General features: G+C 38.9%; 1 protein-coding gene across 4 annotated transcripts in view; it reads right to left on the bottom strand.

Moving 5' to 3' along the window:
- The window catches only part of LOC113057865 (ecto-NOX disulfide-thiol exchanger 2-like), a 194728-nt gene that overhangs the window by 6690 nt on the left and 163986 nt on the right, over nt 1-24052 (bottom strand). For all 4 annotated transcript variants that reach the window (XM_026225420.1, XM_026225417.1, XM_026225418.1 and 1 more), the window contains 6 exons: nt 20533-20639; nt 16716-16830; nt 12322-12512; nt 6405-6545; nt 2256-2309; nt 1299-1401 (listed from right to left, as the gene is read on the bottom strand). In XM_026225420.1, the coding sequence (XP_026081205.1) occupies nt 1299-1401; nt 2256-2309; nt 6405-6545; nt 12322-12512; nt 16716-16830; nt 20533-20639 (711 nt within the window). The remainder of the gene's footprint in view (nt 1-1298; nt 1402-2255; nt 2310-6404; nt 6546-12321; nt 12513-16715; nt 16831-20532; nt 20640-24052) is intronic.

Below are 24052 nucleotides of genomic sequence, written 5' to 3'. Positions count from 1 at the left end.
GATGGGGACTTCATCCAAAAATGTCATCTCATATGCCATTCAAACCTGTGTGCTTTTTTTCCACAAAATGAGAATTCAGCATAGACTATAAAATCAGCACTGAACAGATGCTGTAAACCTTAAAAAATAACAGAAAGCAGCTTATATGACTTGTGTGCTATATTCTGTTCTCATTTGCATATATACATACTGTACACTGGCCATCATATGGCTCTTTAAATTATGCATGCATAATCAATTAAACATCAGATGTTTCAGTCCAATAAGTCGAAATATTACATGCATTAAAAGTTATTCTTATGTTCACTTAAGCAAAAAACATGTTTGATGACTTGAAGGAAGGCATTTTTACAATTGTGCATCAGGTTTTCTATGTTTTTACTATACTGTGGCATTAGCACGCACATATAGGGTGAATGATATCAAGATTAGAAGAGCTCAGATGCTGTTGCATGCTCAACGCACATTTGGACTGTGTTATATCTGGATGTGGGCATGGTATATTCCCCTGTTAGTTCTGACAGGAGCTCCTCCTCAGACACAGCATGAGTTAAAAGAGATCTGACGGAGGAGCTAGAGCTTTCTTCACCAGAGAGCAATGTGCTGGACAACAGCTCGGTCAGCAATCTTTCCGGTCACTGGACTGGAAAATAAGCCAAATAAAATACAAATAAATCCCTGGCAAACATGCGGTGCCAAGCCAATTACACATGCAGAGAATGCCGAAGGTTCTTTACTACACGCCTCCGCATCTGCATTATATCTTCCTCTTATGCCGTGACAATCAATTTCTCATTCCGAAAGCTTGAAAAATGTTTTTTTAGCGTAAACAAATTGTAAACGTGATTGACTCGGGGATCTTTGACGTTTTAGCGCCTCTTCACTGCGTGGCCACCTCAGGGTGTGCATTCGTTTTAATAATTCAGCAGTCCAGAGTCAATTATTTCTCCCTTTCTGGCTGTTTCTCAAAATATAGCGAGCTGTCCACCTAGGCAGAATTTTTGGCCATGGATTTTGGCAGCCTCCCTCTCATGCACACACACACACACACACACACACACGCACACTCTCCAGCTGTGCTGTGGGTGACATGTTAAAGTTCCTCATTAAAAAGCATCCGAGGTGACTCATTTGAGGCTCATTTGGTCGGGCAATTAACACCTGCACCCTAGTAGACATAGCTGTGGATGATGAAAATAATGAGAACAGGTTTTTTTTTTTTTTTGTACAGTCTTGTGTCTTATTAGATCAAATGTGAAAAACTCCCAGTTGCCCGTTGTGCCTTCCTTGACGCTTACCCACGAGCAGAGCCTCTCGTTCTGATTTGACGGGGCTGGGGGGGCCTTTCTCCGGCTGGTTCTCCTTCTCCTGGCTGCAGGACACCACGGCCACCGCCGCCTCCTACAGAAGGAAATAACAACACAAGAGAAAGTTGTTTTCTTCTCACAGGCCGTCTGTCCCTCCCCTCATTACCCCGGCCCTCTGATGGGGCTGCAGTCTCCTCGCCCAGTTGTGTCAGAGTGATTTATCCTGCGACAAATAAAGTTCTCCTGCGCTCGATTGGCCTGTAATGATCTGTCATGTTCTGCGAGAGGATGGAGGAGGGGAGAGGGACAACAGAGCTGGGTGTAGGGTGATGCACAGACAGGAAAATGTGGAGAGAAAGAGCAACAGAGTGGAAGGAACAAAAGGCTGGTGCAGAATAATAGAATTATTATTATTTATTTTTTTAATCAATGAATAGTCAGTAAAAGGAGGTGCTTCACCATGGTTCAGCATGGTGTCAGTGGCACATTTAAAACAATTTTAAATCATATTTTTGTGATTTTCTATCAATAACACCAAATTTCAAATTGCATAATATAAATTTAATCTAAAAATAAATTGACAATGGTTTACAAGCATATTAGAATGATTGCTTAAGGATCATGTGACACTGGAGACTGAAGTAATTATGCTGAAAAATACAGAAAGAAAAAATAGATATTCACTTTGAAAACTGTTATTTTAAATTGCATGTATATAGAGTTTTAAATTTAAATTAATTTAGAATTTTAAATGCAAAAAAAAAAAAAAAACCTGATGGTGACGAGCCAAATTCACAATTTTAAAGGAGAACTAAAACTCATAGAACTCTAATGTTATATATAATATTCTAACATTCTATTTTTTTCCACCCTTAAAAAGCCTCAGCTCACAGAGGATTGTGCCTGTACGAGGTGTGATGAGGATGTGGATGAGAGTCAGAGACTTACGCTGCTGTGATTGGTGCTTTCATCTCCTCTGTCCTCCCGCTCGGCCTTCTCCAGCTACACAATTAAAAGAATGAGAGAGCTGTCAGCGAGTAATATGTCACAGGCTCGCGCTCACACACGGGGAAACTAAAGGACGCGGGACACACCGCGGGGCAGGGAGCCGAATCACAGGCCTGACACGCTGAGAGCCAAAGGTCACGCTTGCAATTGGATTTCTCTAAATGCCAAATAAGCAGCAAAGCTCCAAAGCATTCGTCCTGCTCAGTGAAACTCTAATGAAGCGCAGAGTGAAGCAAGCCATTTCAAGCCGCTCGGCTGAGATTAGTAACGCAAACTGATGCTGACGGAATATTTGGACAAGCATCACTATTGTTATTGCTCATGCTTATTGGTTAGGGATCTGAACTAACCACAGATCCATGTATTACACTTTGGATTAGCACCATCTGGGCTACATGCATGAAAGCTATCTCAAATCACGCGGCGTTATTACTTTTCTGAGTCATCTGATTTGTGATTTTGGTCTAGCTATGATAAAACAGGTGAAGAAATCTCATGAAAGACCTAAGTCATATCTAGATACCAGAATATTAAATGGCTTTTTTTATGACTCATGGCAGTATACTGAGGGGCTCCAGAATATAATAAAAAAAAAAATCATGTAAGAATCATAGGAGGGCCAGGCACCAAAGACATTTTCTTTCTAATTAAATTAAATTAAATTAAATTAAATTAAAAACATTATTCTAATTACTAAATAAATGGGTCCAAGTATACACAGATAATAAATAAATATATAAATATTTAATTAATAATAATTAGAATTATAACAGTTTGTTGTTTAAGGGGTCCTTGTACACAAAAAATATAAATACATATATAAATTTTTAATTAATAATAATGAGCTGTTTCTAGGCGGTCCTAATACAAAAAAAGAATAAATAATTATCTAAATATTTAACAGCATCTACTCATAATGCATTGTAGTTATTTACTGAACATTTGCATCTTTTATCATATTTCCGTTAAGTAAAAGGCCTCTCGTGGTTTAGAGCTTTTTAATGCATTGAGCAGATTTGGAAACTCTTATGACAGATATTCTAGGACTCTAAAACAAATATTAATGAAGTTTATCACAGCGAGAGACGGAGGAGCAAACACTGAGACACACACGTACAGACTGATGTATGACATACACAACACATTCATCCAGCAGAAAACAATAAACTGCTCTCGCAAGCGACGGGAACAGATCTATAGGAGGAATGGCTGCGTTAAAATTGATTTTCATTTCTTCCATTAATGAGTCTGTCTCAGGTGATTCATCAATGCACACGCTGATGCCTCGAACCCTCCTTCAGCACGGATCAGCGGTGCTGAGATAACCTCCGGCGCAGACTGCCAATCAAACACATGCAGACGTTTCTTCCTCTCTTCCTGCTCTGAATGACGAGTAGCTGATCAACCATTTCCAAAATGATTAGTCTTGGAGGTGATAAAGCCCAAACTTAACCTAAAACGATCCGCTCTACGGTACCAGATACGAAAAAAAGTGAGATAAGAACATCTGTTTGTACAAGATAACATGCTATCAAATTAAGGGCATGAATCATTTAGCCTTCTCAAATTGTCATTACCTTTTGGAAGTTAAATTTGAAACGCAATCTGATTTAAATGTCACTTTTCCTGAGTTTCATACACGAATGAGCAGTTTTTTGCACGTTTGTTGGGAACAGTCCCCTAGGCAGCACAGTGACCAGGTTTTCCTGAATAAGACCTGAACGTTTCAAGAGAACCAAACGGAAGATTGTTTTGCATTTCATGGAAAAATCTTTCAACAGAAGCTATATGCCAATGGTGTGGAAGGTGCATGATTTTGCAAGGAGTGTTTTCTTCCTCACTTCAAGATTGCGTGATATACAACACCATCAAGAGCACAACACACCGGTGTGAGAGTGCAAATGCATGTCAGCATGAATCGAATACAGTGTTAATAGATCAGTAACGATCAGAACAAAAAAAAAAAAAGAGATGACATTGAAATGTGAAATATTATTAGAAAGATGATTCAAAACTCTTTGTGACTATAACTATGGAGATGATCAGCTCAAGAGCGAGGATAAAATTCACCAAAAAATATTCTAAAACAGTTTTAGTTTTAATTGGGTGGGTTTAATAAATATTTAAAATGGCTATTAAAAAAATATTATACAATTGTAGAATTTGTTTTTTTTTAATGATATTAGAACAATTTAATTTTAGTTATATTAACATAATTTTTTTTAGAGTTTTTTAATTATGTTAATATAAATAATATTTAGTAATTCTACTGTAATATACACTCTAAACCTGTGGTTTTAATTGGATAATTTTATTATTATTATTTTTTTTTTTAATAAAATTAGAACATTAAAATTTTTTGGAATTTTACATTTAAAATTTTTATAATAATATAATATCATAATTTTGGTTATTGACATAATGCTAAAAAACTCTAATATGAAAGCTCTACAACATTAAACTAATATATATTCTTTTATTTTAGTTTATATATCCATCCATCCATCCAACATCCATCCATCCAACCAACATCCATCCATCCATCCATCCAACATCCATCCATCCATCCATCCATCCATACAACATCCATCCATCCATCCATCCATCCAACATCCATCCATCCATTCAACATCCATCCATCCAACATCCATCCATCCATACAACATCCATCCATCCAACATCCATCCATCCAACATCCATCCATCCATACAACATCCATCCATCCAACATCCATCCATCCATCCAACATCCATCCATCCATCCATCCAACATCCATCCATCCATCCATCCATCCAACATCCATCCATCCATACAACATCCATACAACATCCATCCATCCATCCAACATCCATCCATCCATTCAACATCCATCCATCCAACATCCATCCATCCATCCATCCATACAACATCTATCCATCCATCCAACATCCATCCAACATCCATCCATCCAACATCCATCCATCCATCCATACAACATCAATCCGCCCATCCATCCATCCATCCATCCATCCAACATCCATCCATCCATTCAACATCCATCCATCCAACATCCATCCATCCATTCAACATCCATCCATCCAACATCCATCCATCCATCCATCCATACAACATCTATCCATCCATCCAACATCCATCCATCCATCCAACATCCATCCATCCATCCATCCATCCATCCAACATCCATCCATCCATCCATCCATCCAACATCCATCCATCCATCCAACATCCATCCATCCAACATCCATCCATCCATCCATCCAACATCCATCCATCCATCCATCCATCCAACATCCATCCATCCATCCAACATCCATCCATCCAACATCCATCCATCCAACATCCATCCATCCATCCATCCATACAACATCTATCCATCCATCCAACATCCATCCAACATCCATCCATCCATCCAACATCCATCCATCCATCCAACATCCATCCATCCATCCATCCAACATCCATCCATCCATCCATCCAACATCCAACATCCATCCAACATCCATCCATCCATCCATCCAACATCCATCTATGTGTTGAATTTATCCCGGTCTATTTAAAAGTACCAGAGGTTCATAGTACATTAGTAGTAGTTATATATTTTCATTGCTGTGTTAGCATCTATTGCTATTTTCATATCAGCACAGATAGATAAGAGAGGTCGTGAACCACTGTTTTAAACAGATGACCTGCATTATTTTATAAACATCCCCACTGCATCATTTCCATCTTATCTCTGAAATTATGCCTGTTATGTTTACGCATTAATATGAAAGCATTCAAATGTCTGCGTGCTTGTAAACGGGGGAGTCTAATGCAAGAATTTCACACTGTTTTTCTCTGTTTCAAACATCGAGACTCATCCTGAGCTCATGTTATTTTAATTAGAGCGCAGGGAATCAGAAATATTCCCGTTCTGATCTGAATCCCTGGAGAGCGTTCAGTAGGACAGACTCATTAATACACGCCGTCCTCACACTGACAGCCGTCTCACCTCGTCCTCCTCATCAGACAAAACACAGCAAATCCAGACTAAGTTAAAAGAACAAAGACACAACACAAGCACAGACGGGACGTCCGTCTGTAACTCACGGGCAGAGCGTGTGATGTGGGCAAAGCTTGAATCCGGTCTTTCAGACTCTGGATCTGGCTTTCCAGCTGTTGTTTTTCCTCCGAGTTCTTCTCCAGCTCCGTCTCTCTCTGTTTCAGATCCTCGCGAAGTTTGAGCAGTTGCTAGAGAAACGGCACAAAAGAAAATCGACGACATTAAAAACACATAAAAAGAGACACGCTTTATAAGAAGCTCAAAAGGCCTGACGCTCCGTGCAGTTCAGTTCATCCGTTTTTAAAGTGAACACGCTGTGCATCATCTCTTTGATGCCAGTCTGGGCTGCTTCATTAAACTGAGTGTTAGGATGTGTGAACATCAATGGCTTTTGCTCAAAACTTAGTGAGATGTCTACCTGTTCCAATAGGTCAAGATATGGCTGGTTAGAATGGACTAGTTAGCTGCTGCTAGCTGATGTAGTAACTATCTAATTCTAAACCCAAAAGGCATTGATGGCATACTGTATGCAAGCAGTGCCCAATGTATATATATTTTTAATTATAATTTATTTTTTTATTTTTTAGAGGGCTCTTAAAAGCATGAAATGCATTTTCAAGGTCTGCTGCCTTTGATATCACAGCTAGGTGCTGGATCCAAAATGAACACTCACTAAGTGCCAAATAAGATTTAACATGGGCTTTGGTGGGTAAATAAAACAGAGTTACTTGCCAGTTGGCTAGTGCATTCATGTGGAACTGCCATTTTAATTGAATGATAGGGTGATTACTGTTGATTGTGAGAGACATGGGATATTGAAATAACAAAAAAAAAGATGCAATTTTATTGGCTCATGTACATCATATACAGAGTAAAAAAATTTTTTTGCAGTTATAAATAAAACCTTTTGAAGTTTGACTAATGTGACTGCAAATACATCCTGTGCCAACTGAATAACTGCTATTGAGATGTATTATGTAGACATCCTTGACCTAGACAAGCCTTCGATACCCAAATATGCTGTCTTTGGACTGCTCACCAGGGTTTGAGACGTCTTGCTATCAATCACTGTTGATTTGTCATGTCTTTGTTGAATATGACTTCATTTGATTACTTCTAGCTCATAAAGAAATTTCACCAGTATGCACCTGATATGACAGATGTTCCCTGACCTCTGGAGGTGATTTGCAAAGTGACATTCAGAAACAGGAGGGAAAATATTTGGAAAGTGTGCATTTCAGTTAGAGAAAAGTAAATAGATGTTGTGCCTTGAGGATGACTGTAGCGGCCCAGATGAGGAACTGATTAAATCTAAAGCTGGACACACACACACACACACACACACACACACACACACACACGCGCACACACACACACACACACACACACACACACACACACGCGCACACACACACACACACACACACACACACACACACACACACACACACACACACACATGCGCACACACACACACACACACACACACACACACACACACACACACACACACACACACACACACACACACACACACACACACACACACACACACACACACACACACAACCAGCCTCAGCAACAGAGTAGTGTGTGCCCACTGAATCTATGTAAATTGATATATTTATATCCATGTCTCTGTCAAAAAGGTCTAATTAGTAAATGTTAGTTAATGCAAAGGTTGGAGACGGGTAGCTGCAGGTCGGAGTAATGGGTGTAGCAAGAGGTGGCATGACAAAAGGTGAATGCTACAACAGAAACTAACCCCTAACCCTAACTAATTAGAAAGACCTTTATCCACAGCACTATCTTTCGCCACTGCTCCCGCCTGCAGCTATCCCTGCTTGAAAGGTAGCAGGCTTGCCTTCCAGTGGCTTTACTTTTGCTGTTCCTTCAGCGCCATCTGCTGTCAGAGAGTGAATGTGCTTGTTAACATCAGTGTGTGCGTGCCTATTCGACACAGCAAAACAGCACTGTTGTGCATTTTAACCAGACGATGGGAAAAGTATTCTTAAAAGGCATTCTAAAAATCAGAATAATAAATTATTATTCACAGAATTTTGAAGTGCCTATGATACATGTGAGAATGCTGTTCATTGATTACAGGTCTGCATTTAATACAGTAATCCCCTCCAAGCTCAGCCAGCTTGGAATCAGCACTCCCATCTGCAACTGGATTCTAGATTTTCTGACTAACAGACCTCAGTCTGTTAAGTTAGACAACCTCTCATCCTCCATCACCCTGAACACCGGCGTGCCACAGGGCTCTGTACTGAGCCCTCTCTTGTACTCCCTATTCACCAATGACTGCATTCCTGTTTATGGCTCCAACACCATAATCAGATTTGCAGAAGACACTACGGTGGTAGGTTTGATCAAAGATTATGATGAGTCTGCCTATAGGGATGAGGTGCAGCACCTGGCTGTGTCGTGTGCCACCTAAAATATGGAACTAAACACCCAGAATACTAAGGAGATCACTGTGGACTTCAGGCGGACTTGAAGACATGCACACACACCCATCTACATCAACAGAGCTGTAGTGGAGTGTGTGTGCAGTTTCAAGTTCTTTGGCATCCACATCTCTGATGACCTCACCTGGTCCGTTAACACCTCCACCCTTGTCAAAAAGTCACAGCAGCGCCTTTACTTCTTACGGAGCCTTAATAAAGTTCACCTGAGTTCCAGGATCCTTGTGGAATTCTACCGCTGTATTCTCCATTGAGAGCATACTCACAAACTGCATCTCAGTATGGTACAGCAACTTCTCCGTATGCACAGACTGCACATTGTTCAAGCTATTACACTGTAAACTGTCTACAGTTGTTACTGTACAAACCACAGTATACTATTTATATAAAAATATCATTGCACTACAGTTATTTTGCATAGAATACATTAACAATACTTTTGAACACTCACCCAACTGTATTTATTATCACTGTTTTTACGTTACTGCTGTTCATAATGTATATATAATCCTAAATTGCTCTGTTCATAATATACATATGATTCCTATTTATATTCTGTATATACTCTACTCAATACTGTATATTGCAACTCCACTGTACATTCTGTATATCATAGCTTCACTTACTCTTCACTTTTATGTACATAAAACACTATATTCTTGCACTTCTGGTTAGATGCTTACTGCATTTCATTAGCTCTGTACTTGTACTGCATAATGACAATAAAGTTTAATCAAATCGAATCTAATCTAATCTAATGTAATATAATAACAATGTGCTGCAGATGGGAATACAGATGGCAAATTACTTTTTGCCTGGTAGATGGACAAAATAAAAAACAGTAAAATAATACACTACCATTCAAAATATTGGGGTCTGTAAGATTTTTTTACTTACTGAATTGATCAAAGAGAGATGGTAAAGTTCTATTTAAAATAAATGCTGTTCTTTTGAACTTTCTACACTAATACTAAAGTAATTACTGTAATATTAAATACAAATTTTTTCAACACTGATGATAAGAAATGTGTTTAAGCAGCAAATAAATATAGCTCTGGTGGGCAGATCAGACGTCCTTTGAACAGCAGTTAATGTAACAAAAAGTAATTGAGTGTAATGATTTCTTTCTTGTTTTTTTTTTTTTTAAATGAGAGAAATTTTCATTTTCAGGAAAATAAATAAATAAATAACTAAACAGAACATGATTTACTCAGGTAGCACGTTATGTAACAACTTTTCTCATTCCTCGTTTCCCCAAACTCTGTTTCCAAGCATGCTAATTTGTTGACAAACCTAATAAATCAGAAGCCACGAGGTGCTGAAGACTGCTCCGATTTCTCATTACTGATCCTGCTCAGCATTCAGAAGCCAGGAGCGATCTGAGCTACATAAACTGTGGTGATGTAACCTTTTTGTTTGCCTTCATGGCCTGTTCCTCATGAATAAATCAGACGAGGGTGAGTTTAACACGCTCTGAGTGCAGGAGCGAGAACGTCTCCGCAGCCTCGCATGCCATTTGAGAGTGATTCAACTTGGAGAAATGGCCTGCGCTGTACACTTCATGTGACAGAATAATATGCCTTCTTCAGGCGCTCGCCAGAGATCAGAGAACACTCCTGTTTCTAACTCGAACAAATCGCTCAGAGTATGCCTCAGATGTGACCCGTTCAGTAAGCTCATCTCACGCCACAGCAAAGTTCAATACGCAGAATCCCATCATGGCTCATTAGCGGCAGGTGCGCACCTTCAAAGTGAGACAAACGCCTCTCTCAGAACGGGTCTCCTTTATGGCCTAATGACGCTCACATGGCAAGGACAAAGTCGTGTGGAACATCTGCATGTGCTGTGCTTACAGGACGAAAACAAGGCTGACCAGGATCCTCTGTATTCTATTGATAGATACAGTAAAGACAGATCCAAATATAGACAGAACATGGGACAGATGTGACCCAGCCCATGTGAGTTTGGATTGTGTGAATGCACCATTTGGGAAAACAAATCTAGCTGAAAATCCCCCTCAGATCTCTAGGTCACTCTGAGCGGTGAAGAACAATGGAGGACGATAGCGGAAGACTGTTCTAAAAATAGCGCCAGTCCTCAAGAGAAGATAAAATAACGTTTGATAAAAGAGATGAAAGTGCTTTATGGGTGGGAGACGTCTACTGTTTGTGCCCATGTGGGCAGACGAAATTTCCATTTTCAGCATCTCGTGTTTATTATTGTGTGTGTGTGTGTGTGTGTGTGTGTGTGACTGATGACCTGGATGATCTGTAGAAAAATTTGGTGTTTCGGCTCAGGACCCCCCTGCGGTTAAACTGTTCACACATAACAACACAGTTTTCACCCAAAGTGAGGAAACAGTAGGTGTGTGAGACTGTAAACACACAGATGAGTGACGGCTCATGGATCACCCCATGCTGGTTTTAATACGACAACTTTTTGGTTACTGGCACTGATCTTTTTCAAAAACCTCCAGAATCTCAGCATGGAGCTCAACACCACAAAAAATATTTCTGTTTTTTTTCTTCAGTGAAAGTATCTAAACAACCTAAGACTAGGCTTAAAAGAGGGGGAAAACTGTCTCATTGAGGTAAAAAATTAAAATAATAATAATATCATGATAACACATTATTGAAGCCTTTATGTCTAATGCATTCATAAATAATTGCATCCAAAGTTAAAATTCATTATAATATTGGAAGATTTGTTAGTCATGTATTTTAATGCATTATACTTTCTATAATATATTATAACTGTGGTTAAACATGATCTTTTAAAAATTATTCTAACATGCTGATTTGCTTCAGCATATTTATTATTATTATTAAAGTTAAAAACAGTTAATATTTTGTGGAAACCACGACACACAACTGTTCAAAGGTTTGGGGTAAGATTTTTTTTTTAAGCAAAAAGAAATGAATACTAATATTCAGTAAGGATTCGAAATTGTCAGCTAATACATTTACAATATTACATAAGATTTATATATCAAATAAATACAGCTCTTTTGAACTTTCTACTCATCAAAAAATCCTGAAACAAATGTATCACAGTTTCACTAAAATATGAAGCATCAAGATATTGATAATAATAAGACCCATTATTAATAACTTAGCGCCCATATTAACTTAAAGTAATTAATAACAAAATCAGCATATTAGAATGATTTCTGAAGGATCATGTGACACTGAAGACTAATTAAATTTAAAAATATTCTAAATAGAATACAGTTATAATATTAATTTATAGTTGGTACGATATTATTGCATTTTAATAAAAAAATGCAATTGACTGTAAGACTGCACCAGCCAGCCAGAAGTCCGAGTTATATTTTAATTAAAAGGTGAATTATTTTTTTTAAGAGAAGAAAGAAAGAATCTTATTCATTGTTTATAATATCAAATTCATTGACTTTATTTTAAGGATTTCTAGACCATTTTACTGGAAAGGAGACAAAAACACTGAACACAAATGATTTTGTGTGTGTGTGTACCTTCTGCATGCCCTGCAGAGCCTGCTGCAGGAAGCTGAGCTGCTGCTGGCGGGTGGTGTCCTCCTCGCTGCGTTGGGGCTGCGCTTTACCCTGCTCCTGTTTCAGAAGCTCCACCTCATTCCTGTAGGCGTCCAGCTGACACCGCAGACTGTCGTTCTCTTCTTTCAGAGCCTCCACCTGAGCCAGCGGCCCTGAAAGGCCAAAGAGAGAGAGAGAGAGGAGGAGAAATATGAAAAATGAAAATTGCATTGGCGACAGTAAAGGGAAATAAGCAGACAGAGACACACGCGCGAAGGACGCAGGGGTGAAAACCAATAATGGAACAGAAATAGAAGAAGTGCATATTAAGAGTTGTGTGAACAGTAATAAGTCACGGGAAGGTCTGGAAAGGGTAAAATGAAATAAAGGAAACAGTGTTCCTCAAAAGCTGCTTTGGGAATTCTGCTGATGGACCGAGATGAAAGGACCCTCAGTACCACTGCTGCGTTCCTTTTGCTTTCAGAGGCTAATTAGAGAGGATTAAATGGAGAGGAAGTGTATTACTTAATGCTTGACTTAATGTACCATGGGCATTGTTATCAAACGACTGTAATTAAAACAGACGCAAAAGGGTTCTTCACACCGAGACATTCCGTCATTCAGCTGTCTCTTAACAACCCGATGATCAGAGACGCCACCTCTGCTCCGCGTCTAGAGGAAGGAGATAACCGGATTATGCCGAGAGGCGCGTGCCTCTCAGATTGGGAGGGGAGAGGGGGAACAGCCGGGCGCCTGATGGCAAGGCTGATGAAGGATCTTTGCTTATGCGGCTCTGAAGAGGGAGAGGTTGAGTGACTGAGTGACGTGGGTGAAAGATAAGGAAAAGCCAGGTTGAGCTATGAACTCTGCTGAAAGTCTGCAGGGAACACACATCATTACCTGTTTCAGCTCTGGTCCAAAACCGAGCGAGCTGCCTACCCAGACTGCATTTTAAATGTCCCAAAAGGTAGGCAGCAATGGTATTCTGCATTTTAAGTTAACTGTTTTAGTCGGATTCAAAGGGGAACAATGAATCCATCCCTCATGAAGAATACAATCTCTGAATTTGGTTCCAAGGTGGAGGAGATGAGAAATATTGACTGTAAAGATACTGGCATTTCATTGAATACTTGGAAGTACTGATAAATATAGTTTCATAATATATATCTTTCAGATCATCTGAATGAGCTTAGTATTTTTTCATGCTTAGAGCATCATGTTGTTAGCGTGGCAAAATCTGAAAGCTTTTGCAGGGGAATTCACCCTTTTCTAGGCATTTGATTGACAGGTGATCTGACCAATAATAATGCCAAATCTGCCATTTTGTCAGAAAACCACAACAACAAACAAACAGGAGAGTAGATTAACTTGATAGAAAAAAAAAAAGGCGTGTATTTGCGTCTTTCCGCCCATGAAACAAAAAAATCTTCTGATGTTCCTTCATGTTTATTTCCTGCTATAACTAGTAAAGAGGAAGAGATGATCAGTTAATGTGTTGCTGAAACTGAGGCGCTACAGAAATCTGTCTTACCACACCTTAAAGAGTCACAAAATGGTATTATTTGTTTGAATTTCTTAAAAAATTACAAAATTTGAAAGCTGAGACATTGTTTCATATCAAAAGTTGGCATTGCCATGTTGTCAGTGTCCTCTTTTCACTGCGTACGACACAAAAAAATCAGACGAGTAAGAAGAAAGTTGATGTTGTGACTTCTGTGTGATCATTTATCGCTACACTATTAACAACAGACTTTAACTTTTTTTGCCCCGCAAAATTTCACCAGAATTTTGCCACCAGAATGTGACTTTATTGGAATCAACTAAGTCAAGTCTCTTAAGTCAAGTGTTGAAGTCAACATTCAGAGTTGCATCTGAATCTATCACTTTGACTTATTTTTTAATCGCTTGTCTATGTAAACATATCTTACAGCAAAAGTACAACATTTTTACCATGCTATTTGCAGGTAAAGTTCGTTTATCTTTGAGAAATGGCTCTAGAGATCCGTGAAGTTTTCACAGTGGCCATTCTCTTGCACTAGACCGAGCCCAATGGAATGGCAATTCACACAGGATGCAACAACACATCCTTCATGAAGGTAGCTGCCGTGTTTCTGTGTTTTGTCTGGAAGCATGTTTGGTGAGGGAAAGAAATTGAGAGACAGAGAACAAGAGTGAGACAGATACAGAGACACAGACAGAAAGGGAGGAAAGCTAGCAGTTTTTATTGATTGGTCACATCAAGCCGCTGTCTTCATAACCGTCCAGTTCACCTTCCCCAACACGGCTCTATCGACCTGTGCTGCCCAGGGGTGCTAGCAGTAAAGAAAGATGCTCCCGTTTGCAAACTGTACTACAGCTATTGTCAGAGGACACTTGCCCGTTATCATTGATTAACTCTGGGGTAAAATAAAAGCAAACATGTTGGGATGCAGTGAAGATGGAGGTGAATCTGCTTCAAGTTAATATGGCTTAAACTCACACTGAGATTAGAATGAGCCACTCCCCTTCTTTACAGCGGTTGCTCATCTTACTGGCAGCTATGGCATATTTGTTTTCATGAACGCGGTGGGTGTTGAATTACCTCCTTCATTAACCGTGTGGATCTCCTGCCCTTTCTATCCTGTGACATCCTTTCAGATATCTGACAACCCACTGACAATGATTGTTATCATTGTTTTCTAATAACTAAGGTCGCAGTTGAGAAGATGCAGGAATCAAACCTGGTAAAATGTATAATTCCATTTGCATATATTTTCATACTAATGAGGGACTCTCTGTTACACTGGAGAATCTCTAATAGTTATATTCAAATTTCATGAGTTAAGCGGCACATATGTGGAGCCAAAAAGGGTCTCACTTCAAATTGTCTGTAAAGAGGGTGTGTGAGGGACTGTGTGAGCTAAGTGGTCTCAACATGACAAAAAATACAATGGTGTCCCACAGTGATTTTCATTTTACGCTATCCCATGATTCTCTGTCTTGAGCAGTAGGACTGGGTATCGAATGGGATGCCCCGATTCAATTCGATTCACAAGCTCTCGATTTGACTATTTCAATTCACAATGTGACTCTCAGAGCAGCTGGGAATGAAATTTGTGTATTCATATCATCATAGTAAGATGACAGACAGAAGCTGAAAACACTGCAAGCATTGTCCGCGCTTGTGTAAACAAAACTGAGCATTGCACCATCCGCCATTTTTTCATTTATTCATTCATTGCAGAAATGATGGCGCCCTATGCGTGATGTCAAATTCTTCCAAAGATTTGTAGTATTACAATAGAATTTTACCTGAGCATTGCAAATCACGCTTTGTTCTTGGTTCTTGTCAACAATATCTCCGAGATGATGAGCACTGAATGATTGACAAGCTTTCTGTTGTAACATTGAGCAAGGTAAATAAGAGGGAGACATCTAGTGGAGAAGACTAATGAAAAGATTCACATCTTCTTTGAAATGTTTGCTGAAATAAATATTGGAAAAGATCGATTCACAGCTTTTGAAAATTTATATCAAATCTGCGTCATTAAAAAAAACCAGATTAATCGAAAAAAAGTAAAATTCTCTAAAAGTAGTTTTTTTGTGACAGGCAACCAGAAAAGAACTGGAAGAACAGCTGGCAGACTATTGCTCAGCTCGGCAGAACCACATTAAGGAAACCACAGGGGGTTATGGGAATAGTGATACAAAAATTACACTGTTCCTCCATGATTTAATTGGATGCCCACAGACATATTTGATTTAATCTGCTCACATGAGAAAGTAAAATCACTAATATAACATGCTGGTGTTGGAACCGTGGCCTATTGCTCATGTGGGTGGTGCACATATAAATAAATATATTTGCATACATAAGTTTTAAATTCAAGATTTAAGAATTTCCAGGTCTGGTTATGCTGTGAGAAAAAAGCCACATTTAGTAATTGATATTTATGTCAAAATTGTTTTCTGATACAAAAAGATTCAAAACCACTTTGAGGCCTCACAGGAAAGGCAAATAATATGAGCTTCATTAGTTCCTGAGGGCATGTTTATTGAAAAAAACTAGAAAAAGTTGGAGAAAAGTGCTAGTTACACAGTCTGAATCCAGATATATATCAAGGGTCATTAAACAGTTGGAGCTTTCTATGAAGCTCATTTCTTTTTTCGCTCTTCATTTATACTGTGAAAATTGCCTGGTTATTGCTTCTATCTGCAAATGTATCAGCACTGTGTGATCTGAGAAAAGGTTCCTTATAAAACTGATGAATCACCAGTGGATTCAATCTATATGCAGTTGGTGCACCGAAGCCTCTTTAAGACAATGGAGAATTCAGATTGTGCTGCTTTAAGAAAAATTACTATCTTTTAGAATGACAATCTGGAATGGTGGATACCTGAATCATCCGAATCCTTGCTTTCCAGGGCGTCCTCCATGTCATCATCCGACATCTCCATTTCCTCCTCCCTCCGAATACCCATCAGCTCTTCATTGTGGATGTTTCTGATCTCCTGTGAATGAGATAAATAGAGTCTATAATCCCAACCACTGCTGGATGTTCTCTCACATATGATTAACACATGAAATATATGAGCCGGAAATGTAATAAGCCATTCAATCAGATTGTAAAAAAGAGATTGGACTCGTCAAGTGCTATAAAAGCAGGCGGAGATACTCCAATGGTATCGATGCAGAGAGGCACCTGATGTTGAATGACCTTGTCTATGCACACAGTCAAACATTACACAAGAACTCTTAATGTGTTATAATGGCTGCCAGTGGGGCTTAAAAGTGGCAGAAAGTGATTGCACAGCCACCACAGATCGGCAGGTCTGGGCAGGGGCAGATGAAGCAGATGTCTAGGCATGGGCGCTGCCCTGTGGGCACTCCTGATGGGGGAGTTTTCTGCCTAATGAGGCATGCATACAGCAATCAGATAAGGCTGTGCAAAGACACAACATGACCACCACAGGGAGAGAGAGACTTACTCTCTGATAACAAACAAAAGGCCTGGCAGAAAAATTACCATCTGTCTAGCACAGTAACACATGATCTCACTGAGAATTACAGAGGTCGAGCAGGTAGTGCGAAAGCAAACAGGCCCATCTGCCTAATCAGGAGAGGGATAGATGATGTGGGGTGCTTTTAAACTTTTCTCCAAACTTTAACACAGGACGTCTAGCTGCTTACTTTATGAATGGTCTGTGACTGAATTAAGGTCATCTAGGCAACTGCAAATAGCCATTTGCTTGGTATAACAATCAGCTTGAAATGAGGAGAACCCCCAGTACTGACTGGACATATTTCGGTCTCAAAACCAACACTTACTGAAGCTTTGTTTATGCTAGAAATAGCCAGAAAAACTTGCAGGGTAGCTCAAGAAAATGAGTATGAAAATCCTCTAAATTCGGCTAAGCCTGAATATAGCTCTGAGTCAACAATTCATCCTCCGCCGCCATCTTACCATCACATTTACGAGAGAAGCACAGAGAGGGTCCAAACAGCTCCAAGGGTGAGAAGCAAAGTAAACATAGTTTAATAGTGTGTCATCTATTACCTATCACTTGCTGTCACCTGTTCCAGATAAAACTAACCAGATTCAGGAGTGATGCAACCTCCTCCTACAGCAAAGGATATTTAAATGGCACTAATGGGCTCTTTTATAACATAAACATTTCAAGTGTGAGGTTCAAAGGCTTGTGAAAGCTTGCCATATCCCTGAAGCCATGCATTGTCATACTAGAGTGATTCCGACAGTTTTGAGGGCGGCTCTTCTCAATACATAATGTAAAAGGTAAGAGAGGCCTGCTAACTCTCTCTTCTTCTCAAATGAGGCTTCAGCATATTGTGACAGCATAGAGAGCTTGCGGTCATAGCCACAGTGAAGCTAAAAGCAGAATGGCAACCCGGGAGTGAGGAGAAGATCATATCAGAGTCTAAACATATTTAACTTAAGTCAAGTGGTCCAAGGATAGGGCAAATGAGGGATTGGAGGAGTTAAACAGCAAGTGAAGACTATATCAGCTTCTTGAAATGAACAAGGAATATTAGGGTTGCTGCATACACTTTCTTGTCATCTGATGGGAGAAATGAAAGAGGTGAAATAAGAGGAACTCAATAAAAGAGAACGCTCAATAAGGACAAACTTACTGCAGCATTAATAAGCTCCTTCACAGAAATGAAGAACAGTGTTAAATTAACTCTATATGTAAATATTTCATTTGGAGACAAATGAGATCAAATGTAATTTTGAATTTTGAATTTCATTCATGAATTTAACAAAGCACTAACTGGCAGTAATAGCAATTTTTCTTAATGTGATTCACAGTGGGTTGGACGTGTGTGGTGTTTCTGAAGTATATCAGAAATTAATGAGTGAAAATTAATTACAACTATGAGATAGGAAACTATAAAGGATTATTTGGGACATATTTGAACAACTTATTTTAAACACCTACCTTAAAGAATGAGGAGTCTCTTTCAGCGTTTACAGTACCTGCATCTTTAAGCTGCTCCAATGGCTTCAACATGAGCATGAAGCAACATTAGCAAGCCATCCGTAATGAAACACAAAATTCAACTAGAAAAAGGACGGGGCTTCAGCTTGTGATTTGATCAGATCATTAAAAGTGGCGGTTACATACTAGAACAAAGTCAGACCTGAATGCAAGTTTGTTGTTGATTGTAGATTACTATCCTTCTCCAACATACACTTTAAGGAGCCTGAAGGTCAGATTTATCCACTAGAACATGTTGATTCATCTTGCTTCTTTTTTTAAAGGGGTCATATGATGCAAGTTTTACCAGCTCTTGGTGCATGAAGAAGATCTGTTAAGTTGCAAAGACTAAAGTCTCAAATTTAAAGAGATATTCTTTATCAAAGTTAAGACATTGCCACGCCTCCCGAAATGGCTCATTCAAGCACATGTCTATGTCACTATGTGGAAATATTTGCATAACGCCGCCCAAAAAAGAAAGAAGGCATGGCTTGTGTACTGTAAACACATAAGAGCTTCACCACTGTGTCTGTCACGCCACTCTGTTCCCTTTTCGGGCTTTAACTGATGGTAAAACTGAGAACATTATTAACTGTCTTATATTTATTTTGAAAGTTGAAGCTCGCGATAATGGAAAGGGGTGTTACATTTCCGATGAGTGCTTGTGGTGATCGGTCCAATCACAATGCACTGGGTCAGTTGGCCAATCAGAGCAGACTGCTCTTGTCGGAAGGAGGGACTTTGTAGAAAATTATGCATTTGAGAGAGACGGGGCATAGAGGACCTACAATAATGTACAGTATTTGAAAAATAATTTGTTTTTAGAACATTAAAGCATGTCAACATATTCTGCAAAATAATGATCTTTAGAAAAGCATCATATGACCCCTTTAATCATTTAGCATGTGCTATTATGCAGACAAACATTTTTTTTTTTTGATGAATCATGTCCAATAGATAAAAATTCATGATGAATTTAAAGCCATGAGAATTAATTACTGTAGGCCTCTAGGAACTTGGTTTTAAGACTCATAGACAGTCCACTCCTCGGCTGATTTCACACTCATCATTTGCTGAGCACGAGTTCTCAGTTTTATTAGATGTAAACAATATCAACCCTCTGATCCATGTAAAACAGTGTTTTAATGTTGCCAGCAATGGAAATTAACGTGCTAATTAGACACCAGATTGGGTCTTTGTGCACTAATAATCAGAGTGATGTCTTAAAACTTACCTAATGACCACAGAAAACAGGAAAGAGAAAAGAAAACACTTCAACAACAAAAATGTGGTTTCATTAATTAGCTCACAGTATCTGTCTCCAGTTTCCACTAACAGAGAATAAATATATATTTTACTGAGCTTTGGGGTTTTTGGAGTATCAATGATTTGAGATATTGGCATTTCTATTGTTTCTATCAGGAAAGACTAAATGTTACCTGCTGGTTGTGGACCGCTGAAATCTCAGGGTCAGACTCGGGTCACATTTTACTACCAGGGAGAGCTGAGCATTAAGGCTATTATACCATTAACATCCAAAAAAAAAAAAAAAAAATACATGGACTTCAGGATAGTTAAAGTACACATGGGGAGCTTGCAGGGAAGGGGACAGGGGAAATGGAAAATACTAATATCTGACAGTAACATACTGCATAATTAATTCTGACGATGTGAAGCATGAACACATTCACTTAAAAGAAAAAAGAAAACACCAACCTCTGCTTGCTTTCGCCACATGTCCAGGTTCTTGCGTTGGGCTTTGGAGAAATGGTCCCATGCCTTTTGTTTGGAAGCAGCGTGGAATACAGACACAATCTGCTCAACTGTGGCAGGGGATGCAGGGGCCAGTTTGGGCGTCCAAAGAAAGAAAGAGAAAGAGGGGCGATTGGGAAGGTGCAGAGGAGTGAAAAAACTTTGTGTCAGGTTGGAAGGAAGTGATGTTCTTTTCCCCTACCCCCCTCTATACAGCTTAAACACTGAGCTGGGGTGACTGGTGTATCTACAGGGATGAGATCTGAATGAGATTACATTTCTCTCTCTTGATTGACTCTGTGTTAGTTATGGACTGTTGTATGTTATAAAACAGCAGCTGGAATATTCAGTCTAAAATCTCCTTTTGTGGTCTGTGGAAGAAAGAAAATCCTATGGGGATTGAATGACATGAGGGTGAGTCAATAATGACAGATTTTTAGACTCTCTTGGGAAGATTAAACAGCAGAATAATTAATTCCCTATAGCGTTACCTGAAATCAACTGTTCCTCCTTCTCAGTTCCCACAACACACCGCTCACCTTCATCGACTCTGCTGGCCTGATAGCCAAAGCATCTCCTGTATTTTAAGAGTACATCAAGTGGAAGCCTAATGATATGAATGTTTCATCGATGACAGGTTGGGCTCATTACTTCAGTGCGTACAAATTAAAGAGGACGTCTCACTTATGCAAACTCATTAAAGCAAACCTTCCAGAAATAGTCATCTGTTCAGAATTAAGAGACGAGGCAGTCAATCAACCAACTATTTTGGGGGCATGAGTGCTTTGGATGCTCGAGACACATGGCAGCAATTTCCTGTGACAATGCAAGACAGGAGGAAGGCGCAGGACGAAAGGGGAACAGCTGCTGAGAATCATAGCTGCTAATAGAATAGCTGCTCTGACACCAATGACATAAACTCTGTTCCAAAACACTAGACAGTGTTTTAAGGTAACATGCATAGTGCAACATGATAGCTGAACCAATAAGCAGGCGGCATAATTATACAGAAAAAAAATCATGGTGAACAAGGCAAAACATACACTTTTGTTAAAAAATGTGAAAGTTGCTTAAGCTGTTGCGAATCAGCTTATTAGAATGAAGGATCGTGTTGCACTGAAGACTGGAGTAATGATGCTGAAAATTCAGCTTTGCAACTAATAAATAAAATATATCAAAACTAACACAAAGGGTGGTATGTTTCAGTTACTTTGCCCAAGATTCCATAATTTTGTTGCATCGCAACCTTCACTGTCTCCCATTTATCACTGGAAATGGCCAATTCTTGTTGAACCCAAATGACTTCAGCTTGGGTTATGACTATTTAACACTGTCAGTGTGAACGGCCTGCAAGGTTTTGTCCTCTACACTTCATCAGCAGTACTATTACTTTAAATCTCAGCATGCCTGTTACTTTCAGTGAAATCTGATAGGTCTTTAAACTAGCTACTCTCATGACTAGATCATTTGAGACTATCATATCCTATTTCAAAGAGTTTCTCCATGTGCAATGCATCATGGATCTCAAAAAAAGTGTCTGGGAAATGACATCAAAGCATCCATCAGCCTAAGTGATGTAACTGCAGGACTGAGAGACAAAAACATATGTTGCCAGCGGCTTAATGGATGCATGACATCATTACTGATGGTAAAACGTGACCTATGCAGATTCACTCAGAGATCCCATTTCTCTCTCCGTGAGAGGGTTAATAAACCCTGGGGAGTCAGGAAGGCTGCCAAACACATCTGTCTGCGGCAACAGCATGCTCAAGAGTGAGAGGCCGGATCGATAGTGACTTCAGCATCCTTTAATATGGTGGAAGAGATCGATGGCAAAGCCAGGATGGAGAGCATGTGCCTGAGTGTATGCACGTCTGAGATTGTGTAGGTGTGTGTAAGTGTGCACTATGTTTTCAGTCTGATGTACAGCAACTCTGTCATGACAAAGTGTCAGTCGTGTTGCATGTTCAGTATTCACAAATAAAAAATCGTGCATTAAAAGTTAAACTTGTGTCTGATTTAGGCCAAAACAACAGCCTCTAGCTCTGCAGGCTTGATTTCATGCATCATTACGAAATGTGTCGGACTGTACTCACAAGTTTATAATGCAAATCAAATACACAATAGTTCTCAGCACTGCCGCAAGGCCAGCTATCATTATGGTCTTTTATACAGTCAGTTTTTAACTGTCATGGCAGATCAACAGTCTGAAAGGAATCATGCTCAGCATGTTGATTTAATGGCACAGATGTTTGACGATAACTCTATCACCCCCTTGAGTACTGGGTTATGACACGAAACATGATACATATGCAACATTTACATTTATGCTTTTATCCAAAGTGACTTACGCTGCATTCTAGGTATACATTTCCATTTCTATGTTCATGCATTCCCTGGGAATAAAACCATGATCTCAGCATTACTAGTGCATTTCTATGATGCTTAGCTACCACTTACTTGCAATGCATTCTCCATTTGAATATGTTGAATATGTTTCTGACCTTTGTCTGCATTTAAATTTTCAAACAAATATTGTAAAACTAGTGTAAAACTTTAATGATGCTACAAACAATTCTAAATTAGTTTCAAATAAATGTTGTTTTAAACTTCCTATTCATGAAAAAATCCTGGAAAAGTTATACATTTTCACAAAAATATTAAGCCGCACAACTGTTTTCGTCATTGATAATGATCCAAAATGTTTCTCGAGCAGAATATCAGAATGATTTCTGAAGATCATGTGACACTGAAGACTGGAGGTATGATGCTGAAAATACAGCTGCACATCACAGGAATTAATAACGTTAAAATATATTAAAATTGAAAATGGTTAAATTTAACAATAGTGATATTTCAGCTATTTAATAATAAAATATATTATTAATAAAAATAATACTGTTTTTACTATTTTAGTCAAATAAATGCAATTTTCCAGCACAAAAGAGACTTCAATAAAGTAAATAAATAAAGAAAAACGAATCTCACTGAACAATACGTTTGAAAGGCAGTGCATGCCTTTCACTTTAAGCTGGTTTTGTTAATACTGATCCCATATCGCCTGATGTTGTATGTACCTAAATGTTTCTTTCTGCCGATCCAAGGTTAATTTTTAATTATAAGATATAATTTAGCAGTATCCTATAGGAATAATGACAGATTGCAGCAAATATTTAGCAAAAATGTTTTGCTTTTACTAATATGATTCCAAAATAAATGAGGTTTTCAGATCAAATATATATTTGGCATTAAGCAAAGTGATACTGTTAATTAGTGAGTTTGTTTACAAAATATACTACAGATGTATAATATTGTGCAATAAATGAAAATATTGACTTGTCGTCGCCCATATTTGGTTAATAATGAGAAAGCTGTTCTTGCGAGGCTGTTTACAGAAACATTAACACTTTTACTAGAAAACATCCATTAGATGGGCAAGCACAGATTTGGTTTGTGACAGCACCCGTCTGCCGCCTCAGCCGGA

Source organism: Carassius auratus, chromosome 39, assembly GCF_003368295.1.
Source record: "Carassius auratus strain Wakin chromosome 39, ASM336829v1, whole genome shotgun sequence".
Lineage (NCBI taxonomy): Eukaryota > Metazoa > Chordata > Actinopteri > Cypriniformes > Cyprinidae > Carassius > Carassius auratus.
Note: the sequence above shows the minus strand (reverse complement) of the source record. Positions and strands in the feature narration are given on the sequence as shown.